At 35.7% G+C, this 24,666-nt stretch overlaps 2 protein-coding genes across 2 annotated transcripts in view; both read right to left on the bottom strand.

Moving 5' to 3' along the window:
* Myo95E (Myosin 95E) overlaps positions 1-24,666 on the bottom strand; it is a 1,268,077-nt gene that overhangs the window by 856,819 nt on the left and 386,592 nt on the right. The gene's annotated exons all lie outside the window — the stretch shown is intronic.
* LOC145679427 (zinc finger MYM-type protein 1-like) lies at positions 41-7,017 on the bottom strand. The gene is made up of 2 exons (XM_081750009.1): positions 6,970-7,017; positions 41-1,036 (listed from the first exon to the last, which is right to left on the bottom strand). The coding sequence occupies exons 1-2, from the start codon at positions 7,015-7,017 to the stop codon at positions 41-43; spliced, it is 1,044 nt and encodes a 347-aa protein (XP_081606135.1).

The raw sequence follows: 24,666 nt of genomic DNA, 5'->3' as shown, positions 1-24,666 counted from the left end.
AATCTAAAATTCTTGCCTCATCATGGGAAAGCTCGTCTGCTTAAAGAGTTGCTACTGGTATTCTCCTTGCAAGGAGAGAAGTTTCAATTGCAACATCGTATCCTGCATCTTTCAATTGTCTTTTCAAGTCCTTTGCAAACTCCATAGCTTTAGTTTCAATAGAACAAAACACGTTCCGTTTTTGCTTTAAGTCTGATTGTGACGTACAAATCATTTTTGTAGCCGTTAGATAATCCAAACCAGGTTTTTGCAAATACTGCGAAGTAGCTGTAACTAGGTGAAAAAGTTGGCTGAAAACAAAAGCCACAAGAATGTTTTCAAATATACACCAGTTCTGAACCAAACACTTGGCTTTAAATGTGACTTCTGCTTGAAAATCACTCATACTTGCAATAGTGAGTAGACATTGAAGCAGCGTCATGAACCTCTTCCGATCTTGCAAAGGTGTCGAAAAATCATCAAAGATACTCTTTAGAGCTCGATCTTTACTCCACCACCTTGTCAGATTTATTTTTTGTAATCGGCGAAGTAGCTGTCTACCCCTTGAGTTTTCTTCATTGTACTTAATCCACACTTGCATTCTTTTATATGAATCGCAGATGATAGTAACTGTCATTTGAAGTAACCCAAGAAAGTCTTTTGCGACTTTGCAACATTCTGTTGCATTTATCATTACCAAATTTAGAACATGCGCGAGACAATGCACATACTGAACATTCGGATTAAGTTTTTTGAGCTGTACTTGGACACTGTTATACTGGCCACTCATGTTAGCTGCACCATCAAAAGAACAGCCTACAATATGCGACGTTGACAGTTTCAGCTTACTAAGTTCATCCTCAATCTGTTTGTAAAGACCCAGTCCAGTAGCTTTGCCGACAGGAATTAGTTTCAGAAGTTTCACTCTTACTTCACCATTGAGCACATACCGAACACACAATGCTAACTGTTCAATAACGTTAATGTCCTGGGTACAGTCAACTTCAACACTAAATGCACCAGCCTGCTTTATTTCGTTAACACTATTAGTTTGAATCTGAAGAACAAGATAGGTTACTAACTTCTTGACAAATGTCTTCGACAAAAAATTACTAATGAGCCTCTTCCTTGTGAATTTCCTTCACCACACTTGTCTTGGCGCAATCTTCTGTTTCGACTCTTCATAATCGCCTCTGAAACATAGTTCTTTAAAATATCACCATACTTGCATACCAATAAAACCAATTCTAAGAAATTTCCATGATTAACTTTCATGTTGTTGAAATCAGCGACTGCTTCTTCGCGCTTCCCTTGAAAAGCTAGTCCTTGTCGTCCAAGAAAAACAACTATATCCAATATACGATTCAAAATGTTTCTTCACAGTTCAACTTGAGCTTTTCTTTTGTCATATTTTTGATGCTGGTATGTTTAATTGAGCACATCTTTTTAAAATTGGTGTAGGGGCCCACCTGTTTGGGGGGCCCACCCTGCATTTGCAGGGTAGCAGGGTGGGCCAGTCCGCCCCTGAGTGTCCCGTAGGATATGAGATGCAGCGGGCCAAACCTAACATCATTGACAGTTCACAGTTGAAGCTAATAGATGTGCAAACTATGTAGATTTCTTATAATCACACATAACGTACTGCGCCGTGAAAATTGGTAAACTTTCTGAGAAACTGTATTACATTTTACCATTTTCTTTTGATAAGGACGTAAATACTGTGCAGCTTCGTGACGAAATTTGTGCTGTTGATGGGCAAGATACGTTATCAAAAGCAAAGCCAAAACTTTGATCAATCGCTTCCGTTCTGGAAATTTCGATGTTCAAGTTGCTCCTAGCAATGAGTAACTAATCACAGAATAAAAAGTTTGTTATTCAGGCAAAAGTCAAGCAAGACCGCCATATGTACATCATGACATCGCTAATGACAAACATTCACCACCAGACAGTGTTAAACTATTTGGAGAAAGCTGGATACAAAAAGAAGCTCGACGCTTGGGTACCCACATGATCTGACTCAGAAATATTTGATCTACCGAATCTCTATCCGGGAATCTCTACTAAAACGTAACGAACTCGAGCCTTTCTGAAGCTGTTGTCACGAGTGATGAAAAGTGGATAACCCAAGACCATAATATGCGAAAAATGTTGTGGTCGAAGCAAGGAGAAGCTCTATAGTCTGCGGTAAAGCTTACACTAACGCACAGGATGGTTATGCTGTCGCCGCCTGGGAGGACGATACACCAGGACCTGTACTCAACGATTAGTGCGAGTACACCTAACAGTTTAAAAGAAGTGGGCGAAACCAGTCAACAGAAAGGGTGTCGTATGCCACGCTCTCAACGCAAAACTGCATACTTCTTCAACCAACAGTCAGAAATTGACTGAGATAATTTACTGTACCCACCGTATACCTTGCACTTGGCACCGCCAGACTATCATTTGTTTTGTTCTCCCTACTCCCAGAATGTTGTTAAGTTACGTAGTTTCAAAAGATGCTTGTGAAAACCACATGTCACAAATTTTTGACTAGGAACTACACAAGTTCTACTGTGACTGAATTATGGTGTTGCCGGTTAAATAACAGGTCAAGCAATAGAATGGTGCGTATGTTGTGTCATAATGTTATTTACAAATCACATTAATGTATTATCAATTTTAATCTCCACAGGCTCAGTAATATTTAGAAAACCTTATAGAAGTCTTTATAATCAGGATGAGATATTACGGATCTTGATTCTTGACATAATGAAAGCAATACCTGGTATTTTCTTATAGATGTTTCGTCTCTGAAGTAAAAGTCCTTGATGGCAAGCTATCCTCTTCAGCACTGCGTTTGTGAAGCAATGATAAACTCGAAAATCTGAAATCGTTGAGTTTATTGTCCACGATTATACTTCTTAGGCAAAGGGAGACGACGATTAAAGCAAGTGAATGATGATGGAAGATTTGGTGAAATGGGAAAGTGGAAAGAAACGGGAGTACCTGCGACGTGAGGTTATGCGACGTTTTATATTTATATATATATATATATAAATGTCTTGCGGCAACCTTTGTGTATTTGAATTATCATTATTTTTGCCCAGTCTACGAGTTGAACCTCATCGATTGTTTGAATTCTTAGAAGACACAGATACTGCGAATCTGTTTCCAGTCTAAGAAGTCTTTAACGCGAAAGTCATTAACAACATATAGTTGTTTCTTTTTTGGTATCCTGATTGCCGGTATAAGTTGGGTAGGAATAGAAACATCTTCACTCTATCGAAGTGCACTCTTTATTGTACTGTGAACAGAATCATCATTAGTTTATTGTTCGTTTCGAAGAAAGAAACAATGGTGTTGATGATGTTGCTTTCAACGTTTAAAAATTAAGAAACATACGAAGGCAGGATACCGTTTTAGTTCTGATTGTGAGATGCCAGTCTATTGGGGAAGAACGCTACGTTTTACACCTTGTTTATCTTTCGTGACGAGAAACTTCAACAAGTTTATAACAATTCATACGGACCTCTTTCTCTAATCCTTCGTGTCAAACGTAGCAATGACTGACTACCTAATTCACAAACTTTGAAATTGTAGGCTGATAAATTTTCTTATAACACAGTTAATTTTGTTTACTATGCGGTAAATATTTTGAGTTGTTACGTGTCAAAACAAGCAGCTACGAAATCTTATGGACTATTTACAGTTCCATATGCGTCGGTTCGTGGAATTATTACAAATATTAGTTTCTATACTCGCCCAAATGGTGTTATCTCCTAAACAGAACTTAATGGAAATTTCACACTTTGTCAGAACCAAAGATAAGCTGTTCCAATATCAACAGCGACATAACCTCAAATTGTCAAAGTTTTATATTCGCCGGTTCGTGATACATGGAAATGGACATATTCACCAGTTCGTGAAAAATCGGCGGTATGTATAAGTTTATACATAATATTTAACCGCGTTCTTTTAGATAACCTTCTCTTAACCGGCGATTTTGGTAATTCGATCTAATATCTGCCAAATTAATGAAAGTCTACTGTATTAGAAAATATAAAGGGAGCATTTCCTGCTTTTTGTGTAAGATAATTTCAATTTAAAATAGTATTAAAAAGCATACATAGTTTGAAACACCAATTTTTAATACCACCAAGATATAATGGAAAAAATATATAGTACGTACCTACAACCGTGGAAGGAAGTTAGGAATATTTGACTCACCTGGAAAAAAAGAAAAGGTTTGAGTGTGATCAAGTTATCTTCAATGAAAGAAGTAAGGTACAAACAAGATGGATACAAGTTAATTCAACTCCTAACGGAAGAAATAGTATACTAGGTAGAATACAACATAACTCATTTTCAATATTCCTAAACCATATTTGGTATACATCTACCCCAAAGGCCCTACTCAGAAGGGTATGGAAGTTCAAAAACTTGTCCTGAAAGTTTTAAAAACAAATTCCATTCTAAATAACGTTGAAAAGACTTTTACACATACTATTATTTTGGTAAAAGAAAAAGTTTTCTAGTATTTTTCCTAATATGACATTGTCTGTGAATATGCTTGCAATCAACAAACTTCTTTTGAGTTGTAGTTGCGTCATAACGAAAGTAGAGCTAATATGTTTAAAAAAAAATCTCACAGCTACGTATCAACCTTCGCATGGAAGCTAGAAGTTTCGTCAAGTTAATGAGGAAGTATATTACATCACTTCCCGATTTATCGATCAAAAGTCTTACAATAATATTGTTTACTATCATGAGTGACTTCTATATCTAAGCAACTTACAAACGAGAAAAAGTCACCAAAGATATAAGTTATAAGCTGATTTATTGCTTCTATTCAATAATAGTTTACGCTATATCGTGCTATTTCTCCTGGCAACTGCCAACACAATCAACATAAAAACACATTAAAAGTCACTCTAACCGGAATATAATTAGGTTAGAGATAAATATTTTTGATCTTATATTACATACTCTTAAGTTTATTAAAATATATAAACATGAAAAGCTAGTTAGAAAAGACATTCTAGTGTTTCAACCATCGTGAAGTAAACTTAGACACTCATTAACATTGAACAAAATAGAGAGCAAGCCATTTAAAAGAATCCAGTACTTCGTAAATATTAAGGATCATGTCACCAACAAGGCATAGTTGCATAGTTAGTACAATTAGCATCAGGCTTGCCAAAGACAAGATAATTTATCGTAATATATGATAATTTAAGCCTTAATGCTATATGCGAAAATAACCTTGCGATAATGGGTGAATATACGATAACCTTAGAGCGCACACTTTTTTGTAGTCTTTGAATGTACAATGTGCATTAAATAATTATGAAACACACTCATTGAGGTTTTTTTTAACAGTCTTTCCCTCTAAAATAAATCAATAACGATTCGAGAATTGGTAAATGGCAACCCTGCACCATGTTTAGATTCAATTACGTTTATACGGTTCTGAAAATATTGTTGTCTTCAAATTACTGTTAATAAGGATTTTAAAAATGATGAGAACAGTGACTCCGATTCGAAATTGAAGGTTACTATATAAGTTTATTATATATTACATGTATTATTATTATTAGCAATATTATAATTGTTTCTACAAATATCACGTGCATAACGAATATACAATATTTTTTGTAATATACAATAATTTTAAAGACGAAAATTGATAATTTTGTTCTCTGAGGTTGGAAACTCTGAGTAGCGTAAGACCACAAGAGCTAGAACATGTCTCACTCAGGATGATATCGTAGAGGTTTTCTTAACCAAAAATAGGCTAATGTACGAGTATGAACGCTGAACTAAATACAAGTGCTGGTCATTTCCTTTAATAACACAATGCAACAACTTGCAAGATCACAAAAAACTTCTTCGAAAATTTGGGCATTCTTTATGTAGTTCGACCCCCTGAATTCGAAAATGATACTCAAAATGTCGTATGACCCACAGTTTTGGCACAAATCGCTTATATTTGCAATTGATGACAATGCAATATAATGATATATACTAAAACACCATATACAGCTCATAATCGGCGCATCGCTTTCAATTGTTCAACAGTTGCAACCCTAGCAGCACACAGCGAACTGTCACACTGGAAATGGCGCTTCCTGTTCGTCACTGTGTTGTGTGAGGAAGGAAGTACGTGTTAGTGTACAATGTCTACCCGAGGCTGTGTAAACTCTCCTAACATTTTTTTGTTATATTTGTGGAGAACTTGTGCTGAAGAAAGACCAAAGAAACGTTACTGATTTCGTCAGAAATGTCTACCATACCTATTTCTGAGTGAAACTAGGCGACATCAACAAACCATGGGCTCCATAGGCCATGTGTGTGTTGTGTGTAGAAGATTTACGACGGTGGACGTCAGGAAAGAAGTCATTACGATTTGGCATCCCTATGGTTTGGCGGGAGCAACAGAATCATCCTTACAATTCTACTTCTGCTCTTGTAAGGTCTTGCGGCAACAACAAGAAAAACAAGAAGTATTGAGTATCCCAACAACATTCGCTCAGCGATTCGTCCTGTCCCACATGGTCCGGATATACCTATACCACAGCCTCCGTAGACATTAGATACGGATGACAGTGTTGACATAAATACCGTGCAGAAGGATGATACTGAGTTTGAAGTAGGTATAGATGAGGGCCCTATTCTGTTCACTCAGTCAGTCAGACCTAAATGATTTAGTCTATGATCTGGGACTGACAAAGGACAAAGCAGAGCTCCTAGGGTCAAGACTGTGTGAAAGACATTTGTTAGCACCCGGTACGTCCGCTACATTTTACAGACAAAGGGACTTAATCTTCACACAATATTTTGCTCAAAAGGACTTGTTAGTGTACTGCAGTGATGTACAAGGTTCGATGGGTCAGTTGAACATTCGGTACGCACCAGGTAACATTTATTGACTCATCTAAAAGAAGCTTGAAGGCAGTTCTGCTGCACAATGGTAATATGTATGTCTCAATACTTGTCGGCTATTCTGTGTACCTGAAGGAAACATATGACAACATGAAGGTACTCCTTACTACCATACATTATGAAGATCACAATTGGATGGTGTATGGTGATTTGGAAGTTTGGGTATGATTCTAGGACAACAATAAGGATATACCAAGTTCCCTTGTTTCATCTGTGAATGGAATAGTAGGGCTCGTAACAAGCATTGGTAGCAAAAACAGTGGCCCCAAAGGTTGGAATTGGTTCCAGGGGACAAAAATAACAAGTGTGACCCTCTAGTGGAAAGAGACAGAATACTCTTTCCCCTCTTCACATCAAATTAAGCATAATGAAGCAGTTTGTCAGGGCATTGGCTAAGTGTGTCAACTGTTTCAAATATCTATGTAATAAGTTTCCCAATCTGTCAGATGCTAAGTTGAAAGAATATGTGTTTGGTGGTCCCGATATTCGCAAACTAATGCTGAATAAAGGTTTCCTTCATACGATGCATGCCGTGGAGCGAGAAGCCTGGACTGTCTTTAAATGTGGGGTTCAAAACTTCCTGGGAAACAATTGTAGCCCAGATTATATCGACATAGTTGAGAACATACTGACGAAATTCAAAATGCTGGGATACTCAATGAATTTGAAGTTACATTTTTTACATTCGAATCTTGACTTTCGATCTCCAAATCTGGGTGCTGTAAGTGAGAACAGAGTGAAAGATTCTATCAGGACATCAAGGACATGGAACGACGATATCAGGGCACTTGAGATGTTCGGATGATGGGCGACTACGTCTGGATGCTTTACCGTGAGCATCTGGAAATGTCGCATAACAAGAAAAGCAGGGGCCACGCCATAACCACTAAGAAAGCACGGAATGAATGAGCTCAATATATGTTTTGTACAGTCCGCAGCAAAAAGCCTGCAAAATGAACATGTAAGCTTATTGTGAAACGACGAAGTATTTTGCTCCAAAATAAGTGTGCAAAGGAGGACGCCGAGGTTTCTCCTGGCGTGATTCGTGCCACTTCCGTGCGCTGTTAGTCATAGCTTCACAATAAACTTACATGCTCATGTTGCAAGTTTTTTGCTGTGGTCTGTACCACATTCTCTGTATGCATCTGTTCACTGTGTACATATTTCAATATTTTTTTTTTTTTGTTTGTTTTAAACTTATATTCTACTTCAGCATGATTCGTGTTCCATACGTATGTGTTATCAATATTGGCAAAGTATACGATTTGTGCTACAACAGTGAGTGATAAAATGTTTTGAGTGTCATTTTCGAATCCAGGAGGTCGAAATACATAAAGAACACCTACTTTTGCAAAAAAAAAAAAAAAAAAAAAAAAATTCCTGTTGCACTGTGTAATCGCTTTCAATGTGACACACTTCACAAGAAAACGAGGTGACTATACACTGCTTACAAGCAATTGATGAAGATTTTTAACAAATTAATAGGTTTTATATTTAAAGTACTACCTAAAGCTTATTCACATTATAAAACGTAGATTTATTTCAGGCAAATGTGGTAATCTATTTAGGTTATTTGAGAAAATACATTCCGAAGATCTTTAATTAATTACGAGAAGGTGGCATTTGTGACGAAAAACAAAATCCATGAATAAATTAGAGTTTGTAATGTTGCAAGAAAGACTTTTTGATTATCGAAACGTTTCTTTGTTACAATTCGTATAGTGCTCCTAGAAAGGTATGATTATGGTCATAATACCATAATGTTAATTGCTAAATGTTAAGATTGTTCTAACAAATTTAAAGAAATTTAAGATTATCTGAACAATTCATTCCATTTTTATAAAATTAACGTTCACTCCTAAATACAAATTGAATTAAGGAAGTAATAGAATCCTCATAGGGAAGACAGACAGTAAAAACCTTCGAGAACACTAAGAAAATGTAAGAGCATCATATAAAAAAATCTTAGAAAGATGATAATCATCCACATTAGATTGGCTCGACACAGTTGTGGTCCAGTGGCAGTGAAATTTCATTATCCTTAAGCCTAGAGTTAGTTAATATAAATAGACAGACTGCCGTAAATAATATAACGACTTCTTACTAACACAAAAATTCCAAATATAAATCATGAAAATGATTGCATAAATTCATCTTCAGATATACGTGTGTATAATGGGGTATATTTGCTCAGTGGTAACCGGTACAATGTAGAAAAGCTGTTTGGGCATTTTATGGACAACTATTTGGATAACTTTACTGATGTTAAATATTATCACATCTCTTGCTTTATATGAGCTGAGTAATTTTTATAATAGTGCCATGACTAATATATGTTCACTATGAATAAGCTAGGGTTGAAAAGGAGTATAAAGTTGTGAACGGTCCGTCAGCAATAAAGTGCATCAGAAGTTTTAAGGAAGATGAATGACAATAGTATTAAATTATGAGTAACAATAAATAATAAAAATAATTGATGAGTGACGTATCATATTCGTTGATACACGACCACCCGAATTGCCCTCTCTCCCCTAGCCCAAGTCAGCGGGCAACCATGGTTGATATTAATGCAAATAAGCTAACTAAGATACTCAAGCTTCTCGGAAAAAGGGAGAAATGTTGAAAAGAAAATAGATTTAGATAGAAAATGCGGGAATGTGATTAATAAATAGACAAATTGACAACTAAATACGTTTAAACAATATGCATATGTATAAATAAAAGTATTCCACTAAATAATTAGCAATTATATAGTGGAATAAAGCGAAATTAAAAATATTATAGATACATAACAAATGAATGTAAAAATAGAAAAGGAATCATATATTAAAAGGATATTTAGTTACACAAATAGATGATAGTCTTTCCTTAAAATACTTAGACCTACTGACGAATTGTGGTACAGATATGGACTTGAAGATTCTGGTGTATATCATTACCGAGAAATACATTTCACTAATAGAAGAATAATAAATAATAATTAATAAAATATCAAAATCTAAAATTAATACCTAACATAAGAATTACTAAAACTTGGAAGTTTTTTAAATGATGTCCTCTTCAGGAAATAAACATTGCATGTGTCTAATTTAACCTATCTCAATATTCCATCCACACTTTTTTTTAAAAAAAGAAAAAAACTTCGTTACGCGAGTTCTCCTGGTATTTTTTATTTAAAATAACTATGTCCGTCATTTATCGATTGGTCATTTATTTTCCACAAGATCCAATTTCGCTGGTGGCTTTCATTGTGCCATTTTTCGTGGAAAATATTTCAGTTCATAAAAGCTTTTGTAATTAACGCTAGAGGGTTTTATCTTTGTGTGTCCATTCGTTAAGTGATTTTCTATTCACTCCAACAATAAATTACCAACAACCCTCTTCTGACGGAAGGAATACCGTACACCAAAGAAATAAACAGAAAAAAAGTTGCTAGTATAATACTGTTCACTGTAAGTATTACGTTTAAGAATATTATTACTAAATTATTCTTTACCAGGTCATCTCGTAAATTGTATTTTTGGAACGTAATGATAAAAACAATAACTTACCTAGAATACTGCTGTTATTCGGAATATAGTCTCCTTCGGACTTTGCAACACTCTGCTACCTGTCAACCAGTTGTTGAATCTGCAACTGAAAGAAATCACCGGTTTTGGAGGCAAATAATTGGGTCACTGTTCGTTGCACGTCATCACCATATTGCAGTGTTTCCGCGGAAAGGTGATTTTGCAGGCTGCGAAAAGACTAATCTGTTGGTGCAAGATCTAGTGAAAATACCCGGTGGTCACATTCCTCGATATTAGCACGGGTCATTATTGCCATGTGTGGATGCGCGTTATCACTATGGGTGAGTACACCCTTATGAACTAGTGCAAGACGTTCCTCAAAGCAGTTCGTGTAGTACAGTAAATAAAGGTCCGAATCCGGAAAAAATTCATGCAAGCAAAAAACTTTGCAGAAAGTTTCCTTATGATGCACTAATCAATATACTAAAAGTCCCAGAAAATTCACGCTGTGCTCGAACTGCCATCTTGGAAAATGGCGGATTTTCTTAATATTTACAAAATACGCCATAACTTCCTTTCTAATTGGCGTATTGTCATGCTATTTGCACTAAATTAAAGCGAAGTAAATAAGAAATCGGAAAATAATGGTATTATTTGTATATTTTGTTTCAATAAGTGAAAAATAATTAAATAATTAAGAATTTGAAACGTACAGAAACATATTTTGATAAATAGTTCTAAAAGTGAACAAAATACCCAGATTCAGTACATAAAATAAAAGGTAGATGCAAAATTGATCTTTCATTTGGCGCAATTTTTGCTTACATTATGACAAACTGTAAGGAAGATATGATTTTTTTTCTAAACATAAATGAACATTGCTTTACGGGTTGCGTAACTACATACATGAACTTTAGATCTTAAAATTTGTAATAACGCCCTTATAATTAAAATGTATCAATGAAAGTTTCACTAATCCCATCAGAAATACGCAAGGAAATTTAATCTTCAATACTTCTTATATTATGGAAAATTATAATTTTGCCATATTAAAAATATGTTGTATAGTAGATCGAAATAAGTATTAAATTTATTCATAAAATGATCATCGTGAGGTACATTGCGCTCCTTAAATTACCTTGGATCTTTTACAGCATTGTTTTCGTTACTTTCGATTTGTATTCAATCAATATATTAATATGTGGTTCTATTTTCATGTACTATATCATCTTAGACAGTTGTGAGAAAATTGCTTATTGTGTTTATTCTTCTCTTTACATGTTAGAAAGTGAATAAAATAACATTGTTTCAATGGGAGTTTGTGATATTCTTGTTTCTTGTGATATTCTTGTTTTACTGCGAAAACGAAGTGAACGAAGTCTGTGGGACACGTAGTCATTCATTATGTGTATGTAGATTGAGGTTTATTTAAGTAATAACATTGCATTTGGTTGAAAGTGCGATACAGTAAAAAAAATAAAAAAAGAAAGTGTTCTTCTGTGTTAAACTTAGTTTTATAAAATTGTAGTAAGAAGATTCAAGATGGTCGAAGAAGACATTTGTATTTTATGTGGTGAATGCCTTGATAAGGATGTAACTGTAAAAGTAGGATTGAAGTGTGTACGTGTATGGAATCTGTAATCATTCATCATGTACATGTGGATTGAAACATTTAAGTAACAACATTTTATTTGCTTGAAAGTGTGGTGCATTGAAAAGACATTTTGTGTTAACTTAGTCCTATTAAGTTGTACTAAGAAACTTCTAAGTGGACGAATTTTTTTTATTTTATATGATGAATTAATTTATAAGGATGTAACTCTAAAACTACGATTGGAAGGTATAAGTGTATGAGACCTATAACACCAGTTAACAAATTTAAAGTTTTTGTTTGTTACATGAGAAAAATCACCTGATCTTAAAGGAACTTTTTGCGCTGAATTCGAATATGCACTCGGTTTCTCTCCATCACGTACAGTTTTCCCGTAACAGAGGGATTTTCGGGAAATTCCCTCAAAAATTTCCCTTTTTCAGATATTTTATTCCCCTAGCTCCTGTCCTCTTACATATAGTAACATAGAAATTATACCTAAGTATACCTTGATTTATATTTAATAACCCCTAAAAGTTTCGTAAAAATCGCTTTGTTCTTTCTAGAGAAATAAATATATTTGTATGTATACTGTGTGCACTGTTTATTGCACCTGATAGTAATGCTTTCAGATCTCCTGAGTTGGGGTAAAAACGATTTGCTTTATTACTACAAACACAGACATAAAAATGAATATTTACAATAGTCAACAACACACTTGTATTGCTCTCTGTAAATTAGAAACGTGTATAAAAATAGAATGTACTTCCAACGTATATTTTTTTTAAACGTACAGTATATGTATATCTTAATACATATATGTACAATTCTCCAAGTTTTTTCGTTTTGTTCATGAAATGGTTATCAATATTTGTTATCAAATGTAACAGAATGCAAAAGAAAGAAAGAATGGAATACAGACTCATTGCTGACAACAACGAACTAATGCAGTCTGAATTTTCCACTACGGTATCGTTTCCCCCCACCCCCCGCGCATTTCTTTCTTTCTTGTGTTCTTGACAACTGGTGAGGGGGTTTTGTACATTTTTATATTGACGTGTGGTTTAACACTACTTCACTTTCAAAGTTGTCTTTGCTGCTAAGAGTGCTTTCATGTTTGATCTTAAAGGCATTATACCCAACTAAGACCAGAAGTTTAGTTTGTGATCAGTACAATGGCGTCAAGAGGACGGCGTTCGTGTGTTAACTCACCAAATAGTTTTTATTATGTGTGTGGCCAGTTTGTAGTTAAAGGACAGTGTAGATCCATTACGCCATCGGTGAAACTAGCATATTATATATATTTCGGATGTCGTGTGGGAGATCAGGACAAAACTTGGGCACCCAACATAATTTGTGCGTCGTGCTACGTCACTTTACTTGCATGGGCCAAAGGGAAACGGAGGTTCATGAAATTTGCTGTACCAATGGTGTGGAGAGAACCCACCAACCATCTGGATGATTGTTATTTTTGTCTCACAGTAGTTAAGGGACATTCTAAAAAAAGCAAATACACAATAAGTTATCCCAACGTTAAATCCGCAATTAGACCTATTCCGCACGGGGATGAACTTCCACTTCCCGAGCCCCCTACCAACTGGGAAGAGATATGGCCAAAAGACTCTGATGATCATCATGACCTTGATGAACCATCGACATCAACATGTACATCCAAGGATCCAACGTTCATCCCTGACTGTGTTCGCGAGCCACATTTCATCCGGCAATGTGAACTTAATGACCTAGTCCGTGATTTGCACCTGACAAAACCAGAGGCGGAACTTCTGGGATCAAGGCTCCAGCAGTGGAACTTATTGGATGCAGAAACGAACATATCAGTGTACAGGAAAAGGCATGTTCAATTTTCAAGCTATTTCTCAATGCAAGATAATGTGTGCGTATGTACGGATATAAATGGGTTGATGGCGGAGCTAGGAATTCCTTACGTTCCAGAAGAATGGAGGTTATTTATCGACGCGCCAAAGGTCAGCCTTAAAGCTGTCCTTTTACATAATGGAAATAAAAAACCTTCTATACCACTTGCGCACTCAGTGAAGATTAAGGAATCCTATGACACCATGTCAACTTTGCTAAATCTTATAAATTACAAGGACCATTGTTGGCAAATATGTTGTGATCTCAAGATAGTTGGTATTTTATTAGGACTGCAGTGCGGTTACACGAAGTACCAATGTTTTTTATGTTTATGGGATAGCCGAGCTGATGACAAACATTATGAAGTGAAGGAATGGGAACCTACAGTGAATTACGTACCTGGAGAATGCAACGTCAAATACGCTCCTTTGGTAGATCCTAATAAGATATTACTACCGCCACTTCATATCAAGTTAGGACTTATGAAAAACTTTGTCAAAGCCATGGACACATCTGGTGAAGGTTTCAAGTATTTGCGAGATAAGTTCCCTAACCTGAGTGATGCTAAGATTTCAGCGGGAGTGTCTATTGGTCCCCAAATTAGGAAATTAATGCTTGATGATAGCTTTGACAGCAAGTTAAACAGTGCTGAGCTACCTGCCTGGACAGCATTTAAGTGTGTTGTGCGCAACTTTCTGGGCAATAACAGAGCTGAGTTACACAGAAATCGTACAGGACATGATACAGAAATACAAAGAGTTGGGTTGTAGGATGTCTAAAAATCCACTTTTTGCACTCCCACCTCAGCTTCTTTCCTGCTAACCTAGGTGCTCTCAGCGACGAACAGGGGGAAGATTCCACCAAGATATAATGGCAATGGAGAAAAGGTACCAGGGACGATGGGATCCTTCAATGATGGGGGACTATTGTTGGGGTCTTGTTAGAGAATGCAACATTTCTTACAAAAGAAGGAAGTAGTGTACGTTTTTGTAACCCAATGGAAGTTTCATATATTGTGATAGTTTTGATTGTCTTTTCATGACCTTTTGATACATTTGTATTATTGTTTATTGTAAATTGTCACACTTGTAAATTATATTGTATTATAGTTTATATATGTGTTTGTGGTAATAAAGCAAAACGTTTTACCTCAACTTAAGAGATCTGAAAGCATTACTATAAGCTTGCTTTAGTTGAAGCTAGTAAGAAAAGATAAGAAATATGAAATGATGCAAAATTTAGACATACTTATAGATCGTGTTCATTGTAGGAAAGAGTACACAAGACCAAGCAGTATTGTTTCAGTCAAACGTAAAAGAGAAGAAGAGTTATCAGATACTTCTGAAATATTTCTTCGTTCAAGTTTGCTTAAAGGACCCTGCTCAGAGCTTATGGAAATCCTGTTTCCGTTAAATTGGTTGGCATTGCAGTATGTTGTCTATTTTGGTCCCCTGATAAAAAGTCTCAATGGGCACGAATCCCTAAAACCAAACGTTTTTGAGATATCGGCTGATTATTATCGTCACTTAAAGTCATACATTTCCTCGTAAATTAAAAATAATTAGGTCGACATTTTATCTATGACGTATGAATGAATCTCACTACGGTATACTAGGGGTTTTGGAGTCGCTGATTGCAAATCGAGGCCAGTTAACCTCCACCACGTTATGTTCAAGGTCATTTGAAGGTCAAATAGAGAATTGACGAAGTAGTAAGACTCGTTCATACTTCATAGAAAAATATCGACCTAATTATTATTTTCAGTTTATGAAGAAAAATATGCCTTTAAATTATGATAATAATAATCAAATATCTAAAAAACGTGGGGTTTCCAGGCTTTGTTGACACTTTTCATCAGGGGACCAAAATACACAACATACTGCAATACACGCCAATTTAACGGAAACCGGATTTCCATAAGCTTTGAGCGGGGTCCTTTGATTACAAAGTTAATTGCTTGTTTTGTGCGGAAGAGCGCAAATTTCCTAACACAAAATTACTAAAGAATCGACGAAGAAGGATAAGTGGAGTTGTAACTACGGATATTAAAGATACTATATTACAAATATGTTCCTTTCTTAACGACTCATAGGCTAAGGAAGTCGCGATTCGTATCGCAGGTGCAATTGACTTAGTAGCAGGGGAGGCGCGTTATCACCACGATTGTTACATTGACTTCAGAAATGTGCCAGAGAAAGAAGACCGAGGGAGGCCATCCAATGTTTAAGGACAGACATTTGAAGAATTGATTAATTATTTTGATGAAAATGATGAATGCCAGTACACATTAGCTAAGATAATGGTCACTACAAAGAATATAACTGGAGTTACCGAAGAAATATGTGATATGAAAACTTTGAAGAAGTATTTGAAAGATCACTATAAATCGGGACTTGTATACACTGAGATACCAGGAAAACCTTCTATTTTTAGCTTCTTGGATACTTCTCACAAAATCATTTCTGATCAGTGGTATGCAGAGAGTAGGAAAGCAGAAGAAAGCAAAAGGATGAGAATAGTACAAACAGCTGCTCTTATAATAAGGGAAGATATTCGACGAATACTTTATGATACTAAAAAATATCCAACTATCGAAGAAATGAGAGAAGGTGGTACCTGAAACACTGCGGGTTTTTACGCATAGTGTTATTTCAGGAGGAACTAAAAGCAAAATTAAAGATTGTATTGACGTACTCAGAAAAGAAAAAGTTACTAATCATACAATCATTAGTACTTGCAGACCAAAATCATTTACGTCTCCTATTCAACTCAGACACCATAAATATGGCTCTAGGCACTTCATAGATTTACTTAATCGACCTGGTATTTGCTCATCATACTCTGAAGCCAACATGTACATATTTTGCGCAGCAAATAACACAAACAGACTTGGAATAGATGAAGATGGATATATACAATTTGTTTTCGATAATATAGATGTAAATGTTTGCACTTTAGATGGTTTTGATACTTTTCAGCGCCTGGAGGTATAGAATGTGTAACACCTGCTTCATCTGTTAATGTATATGGAAAAGTTTCACGTGATTATTATCAGAAACTTGACAGTGGAAGTTTTAAAATCGACATTAATGAATTCAAATGAACCTCATCAAATGGCACAAAATTGGTCAAAACCTTTGCAGTGAATAGTGAACAGGTATTAGTAATTCGAAAAGCATTTAAGCTTGATGTAATATGGTTGGCTGGATTTCCTGTTTGTAATAGTCCTCAACCAAGCTGGAATGGATGTATGCAAAGTAAGTCACGTCCTACAGGCACTTTCAGCGTAAGTATAATAAAATGTTTAGAATACCATTCATTAATTTGTATCCTAATAATTTGGACACCTTGTATTCAGTTTTGAATTTTGCTGCACGACAATGCGTCCAAAGAAAACAAATTTGTATCGTTACATTTGACCAACCACTCTATATGAAATCGTCTCAAATAGTACCAGAAGTAGATTGCACAAGTTACTTGTCGTCTGTCTTACCAAGACTACGAGGGTTTCATCTCCTCATATGTTTTCTGGGAGTTATAGAATATGTAATGAAGGACAGTGGATTGGAAAGTTTGTGGGAGACCATTTATGTTAAAAATACAGTCGTCCACATGATATCTGGACATGCTTTCTCTCGAGCTGTATGTGTTCATACTTTAACGGCAACAGCGCTCCTATCTGTTCTCATTAGTGAGAGTGAAGATCTTAAAGAAGGCGTCTTAGAACTTGCGAGGTTATTCCAAAGATTGTTTGCAAAGGAACTACCACCTGATGAAGCAGTTTCCGTATATTTTTGAATCAGTTTGTTCAAAATTTTGAACCTGTATGTGAGCGAATGAGCGTTGAGAGACGAAGGGCAGCTCTTTGGTTGTAGTATTTTGAACAAATAATATTGATATATTAGTACATTCAAACAGAAAGAACAGGAAACTGGCCTCTTCATGTAGTAACATTTGTGAAAATGATGCCATATTTCCATGCGGCAGAACACATCTTATACGCAGAATCAGTACATTTGTACGCACAGGAAATGCTTGAACTGGAATCTTGTCTATCTCTTGAAGATTACCGAAAGTTCACCATGGAAGGATACTTTGCAATCAGAAGGAGTAACTTTTATTGGTCACGAACGTGAAGCGATATGATTATAGAACAATACTCAACGTAGAGCCTTAAATCAACAGGCGGCTTAACACGTACACGTGGTATTATTGAAAATACTTTAATGAAGTGGATATTGTGTGCACAAACATGTATCGAAGTTGCTCATGCTGTTGAGAGTTTAGCTGGAAGTTTTCCTGTTTCAACAGATCATATAGAACTTAAAGAGAGCCGAAACAGGAAGGAAGACTCTGATACAGGTATTTTAATACAGTAGCTAACACAACACAAACCCTTCAAGCACAAATCAGGGGCCCTTATTTGTCTGTCAAGCGGACTTGTCGAAGATCTGATGTAACTTGTTATAAGGCACTCACGAAGGGAAGAGCATCAATGGAAGCATTTGAAGGCAAGGATGTATTTACTGCTTCCTTACGGAGAAAAGACAGAGTAATACCTCTAGCTTGCAGTTATCAGAAGTGAAAATTAAAATTACTGTAGTCATTCACCAGCAACAAATCTTTAATCGAATCTTGTGCGCTGTAAAATGAAAGTAAGCTCAAATGTTTCTTCAAATTTGAATTAGCACCGAAACCTCCGTCAGTATTCGACGACGTATATATGCGAGAAACGAAGAAATCATCAATCATTCAACTGTTTAAACTAGAAAAACTAACGCATGTAATGTGACGATCGATTTGCAAGTTTGATATAGACGTTGGCATATTTTGCATTCATGTCAATGGCCTAGGCCTTCAACTTATGGAGCTATTGCAAGTATGTGTGTGTCATATATCATTTCTCACTATGGTACAATTTGCACCGTACTTTCTGACGGTTACCTAGACAATCCTACCACTAAAACACAAGAACAGAAGCGACGAGCAAGTAGAACATCAGCTGATGTTCAAGTGGAGGACCATATAATTACTACAACTACTCAAGAGAAGTTTCTTACAAATGAAAACAACAAACGATGTTTCATTGCAAAACGCAATAAGCAAAGACAAAAAGTACTACCAGTACCAAACATTATCAACAATAATTGCTACGAAAGACTAAAACGAACAGCTGAGCTCCTAAGGACGGGGCTTACAATTGTGGCCAAACTATGTTAAGAACCACTGTGTTCAATAGTCCCCAACGGACTCGAACCAACGTCCACTCGCACCAAGACGACCAAGATGTTCGTTGAAGTGACAACTATACAGTGAAGGTGAATATTTATTATTGTTGTTGTAACTTTTATTATTATTATTATTATTATTATTATTATTATTATTATTATTATTACTATTACTATTATTATTATTATTATTATTATTATTATTATTATTATTATTATTATTATTATTATTAGAGTACTTTTGAATTTGCACGGCGAAATCACTGTATAATACTTATCATTTCTGTAATTTTTGCATTGTATGTTATTTAGTTTGTTAGTGGACACTAAGTTGTCTCCAGGTCATGGAATAAATTAATTTCGGCATGCACTTTGGTGTAAATGTCATTACAGGAAGAACATTACCTGATCGTTCCAAACATCAGGGCTGAACTTAGCAATATTTGGCTTATAACTTTATGTGATAAGTTAGTGTAGGAGTAGGGTGTGGACTTGTGAGTAATACAGCTAGTTAACATAGGTTCAAATCCTTTTCAATTAAAAGATTTTTCCAAAGCAATTGTAAAGAATCGAAGGGTGACTTCTCATACTAAACGAGCAATCCTTAAGAAGGTGGAAGCAAAAACCTGTATCATGATAGAAACGCTTTACGAATGTTGATTGGGAAAGGGAATTACCAGGACATTCGAAACACTTTATTGATCTGCAGTATACACTTTTCGTGTTATCGTTCTCAGAAAGAAACACTACACTATTTGTTAAACAAACTTTGGGTAGAGCAATCGGTGGAGTATTGGTTTCGTATTAGACTTCCAAATTAAAAATCTCGGTTCGATTCCTCGTCAGGTAGAATTATTTCTCTGTATAAAAATAATGGATTCAAACAGAGATCCATCTACGGTTGTAGAAATTACAAGGCGTCACTGGCGAAAATCTGAGTAGACAATGTATGCGTTCTTCATTATACACTGTAATGATAAGTAGATTTTCAATTTATCTTTATCTATCTGCCTTTTTTGACGTTTCTCTATCATGTCTTTGCACCTTTCTCTTATCTTTTTTTCTCTCTCTTTCTTTCTTTCTCACACACAAATTACACACAGACTTTATGTGCATATGTGTATTTCAGAGTTAAAACCAAGCCAGAGACCGATCGACCGGTCTGGAAATTCTAGTTAACTGGGAATTTCGGCGTCGTGTTTTTCATGCTTTGGGAATAGCATATCCAGCCCTAGTCAAGAGTGATAGAAATACTGTTTAAACATAAGGGAATAAGTATTCTTTTATTCTCCGAGTTACCGAGTCTCAATCGAATCAGCGAGTCACTACGGGTTCGAATCCTCGACCGAGTGGTGTAAGCACCGCCCGCTGGAGTCACTTCTCTCGCTCGCTCTCTATACTGCCTGTCGAATCATCGAAAATAACATGGAGATCACCGTACGAATATTTTTCCTAATTCTGCCGCATGGGTGCAGCACTAAGCGAGGCTTGTATGTATAAACTTAATAGAGAAAAGTACATTGTGCGGTTCAGTGTTTTCGTAAATTAAAATGTATTACTGTTGTATGTCCTTTTCTAAGGCACGAAGAAGCATTTTAGAATACGTTGGGGTATCGTTTTACGAAATAATATCGAGTATTCAACTACAGAAAAATAGTTAAGTAAAATATCAAGACATGATGATACGATTGGTAGAAACTGAATTCCTCCAGACAGATCTGTTGTTTGTTGTTAACATTCTGTAAAAGAAGATTTTAAAAAAATGTAAAGTTCGGAAGCTGAAAGAAGAATCTGTGCCCAATGTGTTCTCTGAATGTTTGTAATAGACGACTAGAAGAGATACGGGGGCCACGGTGGCTCAGTGGTAGAGCGTTCACCTGTGGTGTTAGGGGTCCCGGGTTCGATCCCAGCCCCCGCCAAGTGATCTTTGTGGTGGACAAACACCGTGTGCGTGGGTTTTCTCGGGGTTCTCCCGTTTCCTCCCACTTTCTTCATTCCACCATTTCATTCATTACTCATCACCACCGTCTCCTTTAGCCTAACCGGCATAACCGTGGGACGTAAAACTCAAAGATTTCATTTCATTTTTTTTTTTAGAAGAGCCACCTAGAAAGGTGAACTTTCATACTCTAAACTGTCTCACGTTTACCTCATTAAAGGACTGTAAGACTTCATTGAGGCTGCTATACCGGATTTCAAGAAATCGGTAGATTTACTGAGAAACCTGAGGCATTATGTTTGCCAGTTCTGCGGAATGCACTTTGTTGAACTGTCACAGTCAAGAAAAGCACAAATTGCTATTATGAGAAATAATAGTGAAAAAAATTGAGAAACCACTATTCATATGTGCAGAAAGCATAAACAAGGCGTTTTGATTTTCTTGAAATTTCAAACTCATTTCCAGAAAGACAGTTGAAACTCTAAAAATGAGTATTGGACAATTTCCACTGTTTCGTATTATTATTATTATTATTATTATTATTATTATTATTATTATTATTATTATTATTATTATTATTATTATTATTATTATTATTATTATTATTCATAATAACATTCCGTTCAGCAGCGAGGCTATATGAGACGTGGACCTACTGATTAACGTGGAAACCGAACCACATGAGCTCCCGCCGGGAATCGAACCCGAGTCTCCTACGCCAAAGGCGGCCAGAAAGTACATTCAAGGTCGGTGTCAGATTTACTGTTTTGTTGCCACCCATAGGCAAAAAAATATTTACGCCTCTCATGCCGACGTACAAAATTTTAACACTATATATATATATATATATATATATATATATATATATATATATATATATATATATAACTTCAATATAACGTCCCACGATTATGCCCGTTAAGCTAAGGAAGACGGATGATTAAGGCAAGTGAATGTTGATGGAAGAATTGGTGGAATGAAATGTGGAAGGAAACGAAAGTACCCCGAGAAAACTAACGGACACGGAGTTGTGCATCACAAACTTGCTTGGCCGGGAATAGAACCAGGAACCCTACGCATCAGAGGTAAGCGCTCTACCACTGAGCCACCCTGCCCCTATATATATTTTTGTGCTAATTTTAACGAATTACAGAGAATAATCAGTGTGTGCAAGAGTAAAAGAAATTGTTTTGAAGTTTCGTGGGTAAATTGTTAATATTGAAATACTAAAAAGTCACAGAATAATTGTATTTGATTGTTGAAATTTATGTTTCTACTGGAATGCGAAGTGATTATTTTGGTTAGAATAATTAAATCCTTCAATAAAACTTTTGAATATTGTACTTTTTGTTCACACTAAAATCTTAATTTCAGTATCATCTTAATGAACAGTAATTAATAAAGATTAATGAAGTGAAAGAAAATGATATTATGAAACAGTATAATATGGAAATTGTTGCCATTGTCCAACTTATTTTAGATTTATATGAACTTTTGCCCTTAAAATAAATTTAAACTTCCTTCCATCTTGCTTTCTACTGAGCGAAGCTGTCCATCTCCCCAACATGATTAACGTAATCATGCTGAACGTAATGGAGGATGTTTACTGTCTTTAACCATGTTTATTATTCTTCATCTTTTGCATTTTTTCGTTTTGCATATTAAATTTTGGTCCTACGGGCGATCGTAAGATGGTTCTGCCCTTAGGTCGTGTCTAGTTGTTGTACTGTTAAATCCAGCCTTGCACAGGATATATACATATAAGGTACAAAATTTCTTGGGTTGGCATAGAAAAATGTACGATGTATGAGAATGTATCTTGAAGAGATGGATAGTAAATCCTGATTTCATTTTATAGTGTGTAGATTCAATGAAAAGATTCAACGGCAGTTTTGTGTTTCTGTGATGATGAGTTGTTGCTCTTTTTGTCTATAATTTTAATAATAATAATAATAATAATAATAATAATAATAATAATAATATAATGATGATGGTGCTCAGTCAACACCGGCAATGTGAGCTACTTGTGTTGGTCTTACCAACTTGAGTTGATCATAATTTAATTGCTTGGAGTGTGTTTGGTCTATTTTGGATTTACTTCTTTGAGAAACTAACAATGATACTTTATGTATTTTCAATTACATATTATTTATTTTTTATATGTGAGAGAAATACTTAGCAAATCACAAATGACGGCGTTACTGACTGATACAGCTAACGGTGATTACATGTCTATTGCGCTCTTTTTTGTGTTAACCTTTTTCTTACTTTGTGATAATAGATATGTAGAATTTGTTCTTTTTTTAACTAAAAGTAAAATTCTTATTTAAAATATATATACAACCTTGCCGTATGTAAGTAAATTACTGAAAAATTGTATTAGTTCTTTCAAAAATTGAGGAAAAAATATGCCGAATTGCTGTAGAGCTACATTGAAATTGACGAGAAGAAGCCTCGGCTGTCCCTGCCACCTAGCGGCCAATTTTTTGCTTTTGTCGTACGCTATAAATGGTTGTTTCGACAGGCAGTATAAGGAGCGAGCGAGAGGAGTGACTCCAGCGGGCGGTGGGTGTAAGATAAGCTAACCAACATCACGAGACTGACGCGATAAAAGGGATATTGAACTCAAAATCAACTCAACTGTAACGTGCTCATTCAGCATGGTAGTCCGAGGTTCGATTCCCAGCGGGAGCTCATGTGGTTCGGAATACACGTTAAGTAGTATGTTCCCGTCTCATATAGCATCCCTAGTGAACGGGACGTTAAACTCAAAATCAACTCAGCTATAACGTGTTCATTTTATCTGTGCGAATTACAACGTTATATCCACAATAAACGAAATTAAGACTGGTGTTTGGAACAGATAAATCTTCGAAGTTGACTTGGAGATGCATTTTTGTTTTTCTCTTTTAGAGCTTATTAAGAAAGGAATTTCTATGTATTTTTCAGTGGGTTTTTAGGTTGCTTTACCACTTGGCACGCCGTGTTTTGTTTTTTAGTTGAAATAAAGTTATATTTCAGTAAAAAAAATCAACGTGTATGAACAAGACTGTGATATACTGTATGAATAAAACTAGTTGTAGGAAGAAATAACTAAATAGGAATCTGTTAGAGTGTATTTATATAGCTTAATATTGTGGTCTCAATATGATCCCTCGTCCCATAACTTGTAATTGTTTGCACAGGATACTTTTGCGGAGAGGGAGAGTTGTGTGAATCACAAGGTTTTGACATTCGGGATATGAGTGGTATGTGGTTCGAATCTGGGAACCTTAAGCGAATGATTAGTTTAGTATAATGCTGGCAATAATCAGTTTGATGTTTTATAGTTGTTAGTACATATTAGGCATTTTTGTTATGTAAGCGTGTTATTTGCTATCTCGTCGATTTGAAGGTACGCATCCCACTCTCAGTTCCGGAATCATCTCTCTCTTTCTCTCTGTATGCATATAAATACAGAGAGCAGGAGAGAAACTTTCGAACTGAGGGTGCTTTTCGTCTCAGAGGTTGACGATCGACAAAGTGCATAGAAATTTTGCAGCCTTTCTGATATGATGGTCTCTGCAATAGGCACATTTTCCCAGAAATTTGCCTATTGTAGAGACTCGCATGTACGAAATTCGG

Source organism: Thermobia domestica, chromosome 2, assembly GCF_964235325.1.
Source record: "Thermobia domestica chromosome 2, izTheDome1.hap1.1, whole genome shotgun sequence".
In the NCBI taxonomy this organism is placed as follows: Eukaryota; Metazoa; Arthropoda; class Insecta; order Zygentoma; family Lepismatidae; genus Thermobia; species Thermobia domestica.
The sequence above is the reverse complement of the archived record's forward strand: the minus strand, read 5'-3'. Positions and strand labels throughout refer to the sequence as shown.

Bases quoted from the DNA above. Each gene is read 5' to 3' on its own strand.
- LOC145679427 (XM_081750009.1), bottom strand. From the start codon at position 7,017: ATGTATGGTAGTAAGGAGTACCTTCATGTTGTCATATGTTTCCTTCAG. The intron at 1,037-6,969 runs GTACACAGAATA...CTTGTTCTTCAG, and splicing joins TTGTCATATGTTTCCTTCAG to ATTCAAACTAATAGTGTTAA.